We start from the raw sequence: 8,434 nt of genomic DNA, 5'->3' as shown, positions 1-8,434 counted from the left end.
AGCACACAATTACCAGAGCATCTCGCAACCTTGTCGCGTAGCAGAGTACAGTGCTGGCAGCCTTGTCTCGTAGTAAACAGGGTGTTCAAACGCAACCTGCAGCATGTGTAGGTTTAAAGAGGGCGCAGTCATCAAAAATATTTTTTATTATTAAGGTCCACAACCTTTCAAAATCTCAAAGGGTCACTTCACATAGGTTATGTGATTTTGATGCTCTCACACATTTATTCTTGGGAATTTTGGTGGTTATTGCATTGTATTTTTTCACCCAAATATGATGATGGATAACCGTCCACCAACGAGTCTGCGTTGTCGTGACGTGTGCAGTCTAGCCGGGAACACACTGGGTGTCTGGCTGTGAGAGTTTGGTGTTTTGTAATTCACTTGATTTGATTCTTCAGAGAAAATAAATTCTGCTAAACCTCCTCCCTCCTCTCTCAAAGGCGCTTGTACAAGGCAAAGCACACACACATAGGGGAACAAGGTCACTTTTTCCCATAGGCCAAGCAGCCGATAAGCAAATATAATGAAGGGAGAAGAGAGAGAACAGATGCACATTATAAATCATTATCACTTAATCCATCATAATACAATCCTGGTTTTTTAGATGGGCAAAGCCTCCATCGACATGTTTGCCTCATCCCGGTTTCTTCCCATTGAGCCGTTCTCTAGTCCTTCCGTTCATATGCATGGACATGACCTGCAAATATCAAATCCAGTTTTGCTTCCCTCAGAATAAGCTCCATGGACTTCCTCATTTCCTCACCATCATCCTGATGTTTAGAATTGCTGCTATACCATGGTGCATGAATGACTGCAATCAGCCAGGGGTTACCATTAAGGAGCAGAATCAAAGATACATACATGCTGCAGCATCCGTGAAACAGACTATAAGACCAGCTTGTTCCTGTCCTACATGGTCCTTGAGGTTCCAATTCTGTCAAAATCATCCACCTAAAACACTATCGATAAGGCTTGAACCCACCCATCCCCAATGAAGATAAGGCTGAGGCATAGTTGTAACCACTTAGAGAACTTGAGGGCCAGCATGAGCAGCAGATCTGTAGCCAAGTGGAGTAAGTCCAATAGACGGATGCACACACGAGCTAGCAGGAGCAGTAGGGTTTGGAGCAAGGCCACCATAAGAAGACGTGTATGCCCTTAAGTGCCTCTGATCAAACCCAGGCATTACCATGATACCAAATGGCGACATGCCAGACCCATCATACTGATTCCTATCATGTGTCCCATACAAAGGTCTCTCTGGAGATGCTGTACCACTTTTGCCACCGCCACCACTAGGGGAGCGGTCATTAGTACGAGGCCTCTTCAATGGCTGCGAAGCCTTTGAGGCAGTAGCCACTCTCTTTCTATCTGCCTTGGTCTTCTCCAAGAGAGCAACTTGCTTTTCCACATAGTCAAGCGTATAATAACCTTCCAGCTTGTATTCAGTAACCACACTTGAAACAGCTTTCAGTGCTGCCAGTTCCTTCAAACCCAGGCTGCGCCTGTGGCTGCAGCTAGTCCACAAAAACACGAACGGGGCCCTTCTCTGAAAAACCTGCTGTAGCGCCCCACACAAAACATATAGGGCTCTCCTCCTCAACGAGGAGGCCCCCCCTCTTGGTTTCCTGCCCCCCTCTCTGTCAGGCCAAGGTCGCTTTTTCTGAAAAGGGAGAGGGAAACTTTCCCCTTCTGCCCAAATTAGTAGGTGCATGGTGGGGTATATGAGCCAACCGAAAAAAAAAGATGCTGAAGCGCTTCAATGGCTGTTGGTCGCTGACTAGGATCCCATGAACACAAAGCCATCATAAGATTGATGGCTTCAGCACTTGCATCAAGCTGACCATTTATCATCTGCAACTGCTCCGGATGAAAAGTACCCACATTCGAGGCTAAAAATATCTCAAACCATAGCTCCTTTGCAAAAACTTCCTTCTGCAAAGTTGTTCCCAATATGTTTGACTATATTTCTCCAGTTCGTAGCATCTTCATCAGGCACTCCCTGCTCCTGATATTTTGCCTCCAAAATGGCTCCCTGTCCTCCTCTATTACCCACACAGGCTTGTATTTTAAAGCATATACACACATGTACTTCACTGTTTTCATGTCCACGCATCTCAATCCATTTAAAATAGTCTCTGAGCATGCTTTCATTGCATGGACGTGCCATAGCACGACATCGACCCCCTCTAAACCTGCACATCCTCCGGTATGTGCCACCAAGTTGCTATATAGGCTAATCTTCATTCAAATTTATACTGATTTGCCTTCATCTTTATCAAATTTTGGCACGTTATCTTCAGCTTTTTCATCCTCTGAACCCACATTCTCATCAAGGCTTTCCTGACTGGTTGAATTTCCTGTATTGATCATCCTGCTCATAAGAAGCCTATTTTCAAGGGTTGTTAAAACTCCATCTCCATTCTCTTTGCCAGCTAATGCAACTTACACAAGTGTTGGTTTGGCATCCCCCTATCTTGTAGTGACTTCCCTTACTAGGAGCTTCAGATGAAGCACTCTCCAGAGCATTAAATCCAATCTTCCAGACCCTGAAGCTTTCCGCACCTTGGATGACCTCTTCTACGGAGTCAGATGAATACCCTTTTTGTTCCAGCTCCTTGCTAGCTTCTCAATCCACTTGTCAGTTCTGACTATATTTTTAATCTTCTTATCAAGTCTCACTTCCTTAACCTTCCATTCTGTGATACATTGCTCCAGAGAGAGAAATCTAGCAGTAGGCCAAGAGTCTTTGATCCTGCTAATTAAGTCAACCAAGAATAGCTGCTCATCCCTGGTAAGTCTCTGCCAAGTATTAATTGGTATTGCCCACTGTTGGGTACTGCTGCTCCACAAGTCCTTAAAGATTTTCAGCCCTTTGTTGTGCAGCCCTTTTAGCAAGCTTTTTGTTCCTGAGTATGGTTGAGACTCCATCCTTAAAGGCATCCTTACACAGCCAGATACTCTGTAATAGAGAGGAGTCACCTCTTGCAGAGCCATTCCACTTAGCATTTGATAGAGTTTCCTTCCAGCTTTGAATTAATCTCTGAATGTGTTCAGAGCCTTTGATTTTGATGCTGCCTGGAAACATCAACTTGTCTAACCAGTGGGTGTCAGTCCACTTTTTCCCCAGGACATCAGCTTCACCTAGTTTCTTCCTTGTGATGATTGCCCATGGCTGATCTGACTCCACTCTTGTGATCCATTTGGCTAGCAGTTCACCTGACTGCTTGATTATGTCTGGAATTCCCCAACCCCCATCCTCTTTCGTGGAACACACTTACTTCCCATGAGACAAAGTTCCAAGTTCTAGCGTCTTCAAAGGACCACAAGAACTTCCTGAACCTTTTGCATAGTTTGCCCCAGTTTCCGTACATGTTCACAAGGGCATTTCCCACAGCAGTATTTAAATAAAGTCCTCTGCCAAAAATACTAGCATGCAATCGCTCACCGTTACCTTGAACAGCCTGGCTGCCACATATCTCGAAAATGCTGACGAGTGTGATACTGTTCGGTAGTACTCCCTCTTGCTGCATTTGCTCAAAGATTTGGAGACTACTACTATCTTTGCCATGCTGGGCATAGGCTGCAATGATGACATTCCATGAAACAACATCACGATCGCGTAAAGTGCAGAACATTCTCCATGAGCCCTCCAGATTGCCACATTTTCCGTACATATTGACAAGGTATAGAGAGCAATCATTGTATTCCAGAAGATGGCATCTTGTTTTTGCATTTGAACAAACACTCTCCGTGCATCTTCCACGCTGCCACATTTTCCATACATGCCGACCAGTGCTGTGCCAACATAATTATCATCCATGCACCCACTGCTTGCAACTTGGACATGCACTTGTTGGCTTTCAGATAAAGCCGCTTGGTTGGCATATGCAGATAAAAGACTAGAAAAAAAATGTACTTGTTTGGCATCAACCCTTCTGCTTACATTCGTTGAAAAAGGAGAAAAGCAGAGTTGTCCAAGTTATTGAAGTGGGAGTATAAGGCATTTCATTAATAAGAGTCTCTGCTTCTTCAATCAGTCCTGCTTGTCCATGTCCATGATCTCCATACCCTGCGATCAGTGCTGTCCATGAGACCACATCTCTAACCAATAGCCCATCAAACACCTCCTGTGCTTCCACAAGCAGGCCACATTTGGCATACATGTCCAACAAGGTACTACCAACAAAAGTTTCTGATTCAAAACCCTCTTTTGCAATCTCAGCATGTACTTCTTGTCCCCTTTCTAGAGATCCTGTCCGGCTGCAAATTTTCAAACTGCCAACAAATGTGACAGCATTTGGGAACACGCCCTCCATTTGCTTACTAGAGTAAATGTGTCTGGCTGTATGCTTTGATGCTGCATTTTCCAAAAGAGACAAAACACATCCAGCCCGAAACCATTCCGAGAATATCCTCCAATCATTGCATTCCAAGTCACCACATCGTGCTTTGGAAGCTTGTCAAAGACACTCCACCCATCTACGACACTTCCGCATTTTGCATACATGTCAACAAGAGTGTTGCCAATGACAACATCCAGCCCTAAAGTGCTTTTAATAACATGAGCATGAATCACCTTGCCTTGTTTGAGCTCTGTGAGGGTGATACATGCTTTTAGGACGGCCACAAAGGTATGCCCATCTGGTTTCCCATGGTTAACATGTGCCGAAATGATTGCACTCCATGTGTAGCAATTGTGTTCCCACAATTTGTTGAAGACTTCATTGGCTTCCAACAAACTACCACACGCATCAAACATGCGGATAAGGTAGCTCCCCACATATGCATTTGACTGCAACCTACCCCTGGTCATAAAGGCATGCACTTCCCTTTCAAATGAGCATTCCATGTGTACATATAATGCCATCATATATGGCTTTCCTGAACAACGAGTAGAGCTTTAATCTCCATGTTCATACACTCAATTCTACAGCATTCTGCATTGGCATTCCTTTTATCCTTCTGATGTTTTGGGCTTTCTCTATGTCGAACCATTCATTCAGATTATCATTGCATACATTTAGCCCTGTTTTTCAAAGAGTTTCTTTCAGATATCCTGACAATCAGAGTACAAAGAAGTGTCCACCTTTCCGGCATTCATGAGTTCTTGAGCATTCTATCTGTTTTGCAACTTGTAGGGAAGACCTCAAGTCAATACAAGCTCCTCACCTTCCTCAGCTATCAGAAAGGTTGAGTGTCATAAGCCCTTGAGACAAAGGGTTAGCTTCAAGTCACTACAAGCTCCTCTCTATCCTTGGTTATTGGAATAGATGAGTGTCATAGGCCCTTGAAGTGGCAAGAATGGATCAAGTCATTGCAAGCTCCTCTCCTTCCTCAGCTGTCGAGAAGGATGAGTGTCACAAGCCCTTGTTACCCATTCTACAGTCCTAAGAGAGAACTACAAGTCTATACAAGCTCCTTGTTATCCCCTTCTCTTGAGGTGAACAAGTGTCATAAGCCCTTGTAATCCTTCTTCTTCCCTAATCCACCCGGGTCAAATGGTACCAACAAATCATACTGGCTCTGCTGCCTGTACCCTTAAGGAATACCCTCTAGATCATAGGCCATCAAGGTTTTCTGCCTCATACATATGCTGAAATCATCACATACATAGTTCACGGGGATTTCACCACATACTCTCACCCCAGCAATTTTCACGTCGGGTTCACCAAAGATGTCGTGAAGTGTGCGGTACAGCCAGGAAAGTACGAAACTTCTAGCTGTGAGAGTGAATGTCAAATCCAACAAGGAATTTCACGTACAAGATTTCCCAAGGAGTATTGAACATCATTATTTCCAATGACAAATACATGTGTCCACTTCCCTCAATACATCCTTGAATTCATCCAGATGATTGCACAGAATTGCATGAAATCCCTTTGAACCATTCACATGTGGGCATAATAAAGCTTTCTAATTTTTCCAATATACATGTGGCCAGCTACATCCATTACATCCAGTGCCCTCAAAACCATTAAATCATGATGCTCTTTTTCACCTGAAAACCTGCCTTAATATTCTAACATTTCACAAGCAAAAGATAGAATACGGCATAGCTATTTCATGTACATAATTTCCAAAACTCAGTCAAGCAATCACAAGGCCATCTTCCGTGATTTTACAAACTCCAGTTCTTCCAAAATTTATATCTTGTTCATCAACCTTTGCCCATATATTCCAAAACCTTTAAGGGCTTATTTGCCATGCCCTTTTTCTAAGTAACAAAGTTAATTTTAAATTAAGCTTATCTGAAATAAGCGAAGAGTGAACACGTCGATTTTTTCTTTGTTTTTATTAATCCATAATAGCCGCTTCAGCGCCGGTACACGGAGGAGGAAGAAATGGCGGAACAGAGCCCTCTGCTGCTAACTGAAAATTCTGAATTTCCAAAAAGCACATCATTGTGTAGCACTTGAATTTCTCTTCATTTCTAGCACCTAAAAGCTACGCACTGAAGGTAGAGTATTCTCATGAAATTCTCTGGTCGCCACGACGCTGTTCCTCAATGCTGCATATATCCCCCTTCTAACTCTGCACACGCCGTTCTCTTTCCGGCCCTTTTTCTCTTTCCCCGCGGCGAACTCGGTGCCCACACCCACCACCTTTCGCCAGCTAAACATGCCATTAAAAAAAAGACTGCGCATTTTTGTTTCCACGCTTTCTAGAAAAATCCCAAACATGCTTTGTTAACCTTAGCACTAAGGTTACAAAGCATAACCTTAGCATTAAGGTTAAAGCCCTCAATGCACCTATTATTTTCCCTTTCTTCCATTGTTATGGAGTGTTGACCATATATATATATATATATATAATCAAACTCCTTTTTACCTTTACACCATAACCTTTCTAAAGGTTTTTCTCACGCCTTAGCTCCATTTAGCATCCTTATTGTGCATATGATTTTGCCATTTAAAGCATACGATTAAGATCCCGACCAATATGCACCATTAAGTTCTCTGTCTCAGTGCTAATGTCACAAGCAAAATCCAGTCCTATCAAGGCACAAGATATCTGCTGGCTCCAAAATTCTCCATAAACATAAAAAAAAATCCTCCACAATTCACACCACACTGTCAAAGGCTTCAAAACCTGGCTCAGCCTCAGCTCATCTTATTGAACCTTATCTACAATATGAACATATATACTCAGGCATCATATAATGATTCGTCATGGCACATAACCTCATGCATCTGGATGTGTATTTGACGGCCTCACATGCACGGTTTCACATCATAGACGTGCCATGGCACGACAGCGTGCTCAAAACAAAAAATTTGTAATCACCCTGGTATGAGGGTTGCCCTGCCCGAGCTCACCTAGAAGCTCGAAATGGTTGTTGTGTGATGTGTGCAAGAGCGATGCACGTGTGAGGTGCATACGCATGGGTTGGATCCCACCCGAACTTCCATGTTCAAATCGGACTCAGTGGTTCCGCTGTGAGCGATGAGTCGTGGACTAGGTGTCTAAGATGGTAGACACGGGCACACATGTTTGGTTGATGGACACTCCAATGTATCATTGAGGGGGAGTGTTGAAAGGTAGCGATTGCGGTTGTGCAATGCTACATTGATATGGGTGATGGATGATGGGTGAGGTGTGGAACACCTCGATTAAGAGGGGGTGTTGAGAGATATAATCGTGGTGTTGTGTGTATGTGGGAAAGCACCCTAGAGGTGCAAGATATTGTGGTGAGATATAGGAATGCCACATGTAATACTGCATGGTGTGTGCCAAAAGAGTGGAAAAGGAGTTGCCACATGGATGATGATGTGTAAAGTGGGATAAGGCTAGAAAGCCTATATCATTGTATGGTTCATTGTGATATGCAATACAAGGGAATAGTGTTGAGTGTGCAATCTCTCTCTCTCTAGTCATGGAGTTTTTAGTGTGGTTTAATCCACCTTAATCTTATGCTTAATCTATCTCCTTCACCATGACCAATCCCATTTCTAGAATCTTATCATAGGCCAAGAAGGAAGACTAATCGCTTATACTTCCTGTCTGCAAGCTGAAGAAATATGAATCAAATTATGCCATCCATGATTTGGAGCTCTTAGTAGTTGTTCATTGCCTCAAATTATGGAGACCTTATCTCCTGGGGGAAAATTCAAGCTTGTAACTGACTACAAAAGTCAGAAGCGGATCTTCACCCAGGCCATCCCTTTGTGGATGTCCAACTCTTCAACTAATTTTACATACCCAATGTGATCATATTATTTGGCCTTCTCGATCCTGATTAGCTACAAACAAATGAATCTTGTGCAAGTGCTCTCCTTGGACATTATGAAATTCAAGATACCACTTCTTGATATCCTCACAAACTCATGGAGGAACGTTCAGATGGAAATTTCGTTCTAATGGACCATTATTGTGTTAAGGATATGAATGATATGATCTGAATGAATTGTTATCTGGTGATGAGTTCTAT

At 43.2% G+C, this 8,434-nt stretch overlaps 2 protein-coding genes across 2 annotated transcripts; both read right to left on the bottom strand.

Moving 5' to 3' along the window:
* Positions 1-359: 359 nt before the first annotated feature.
* Positions 360-4,246, bottom strand: LOC147607793 (uncharacterized). The gene is made up of 2 exons (XM_086790066.1): positions 865-4,246; positions 360-700 (listed from the first exon to the last, which is right to left on the bottom strand). The coding sequence occupies exon 1, from the start codon at positions 1,715-1,717 to the stop codon at positions 1,028-1,030; it is 690 nt and encodes a 229-aa protein (XP_086646192.1). The 5' UTR covers positions 1,718-4,246; the 3' UTR covers positions 360-700; positions 865-1,027.
* Positions 2,257-4,855, bottom strand: LOC147607792 (putative pentatricopeptide repeat-containing protein At3g47840). Its single transcript, XM_086789872.1, has 6 exons — positions 4,405-4,855; positions 3,950-4,363; positions 3,679-3,801; positions 3,458-3,586; positions 3,105-3,240; positions 2,257-2,377 (listed from the first exon to the last, which is right to left on the bottom strand). The coding sequence occupies exons 1-6, from the start codon at positions 4,853-4,855 to the stop codon at positions 2,257-2,259; spliced, it is 1,374 nt and encodes a 457-aa protein (XP_086645998.1).
* Positions 4,856-8,434: the final 3,579 nt, after the last annotated feature.

This window comes from Cibotium barometz, chromosome 54, assembly GCF_041138505.1.
Source record: "Cibotium barometz isolate CiBa-2024 chromosome 54, ASM4113850v1, whole genome shotgun sequence".
Classification (NCBI taxonomy): Eukaryota; Viridiplantae; Streptophyta; class Polypodiopsida; order Cyatheales; family Cibotiaceae; genus Cibotium; species Cibotium barometz.
Note: the sequence above shows the minus strand (reverse complement) of the source record. Positions and strands in the feature narration are given on the sequence as shown.

What these genes read in the sequence shown, in the direction of transcription:
- LOC147607792 (XM_086789872.1), bottom strand. Translation starts at nt 4,855, where the DNA reads ATGGAATGCTCATTTGAAAGGGAAGTGCATGCCTTTATGACCAGGGGT. An exon ending in TCTCTATACCTTGTCAATAT is followed by an intron (nt 3,587 to 3,678) that starts GTACGGAAAATG and finishes TCATCATTGCAG; the next exon opens with CCTATGCCCAGCATGGCAAA. An exon ending in AAGTGGACTGACACCCACTG is followed by an intron (nt 2,378 to 3,104) that starts GTTAGACAAGTT and finishes TCTTATGAGCAG; the next exon opens with GATGATCAATACAGGAAATT.
- LOC147607793 (XM_086790066.1), bottom strand. Translation starts at nt 1,717, where the DNA reads ATGCACCTACTAATTTGGGCAGAAGGGGAAAGTTTCCCTCTCCCTTTT.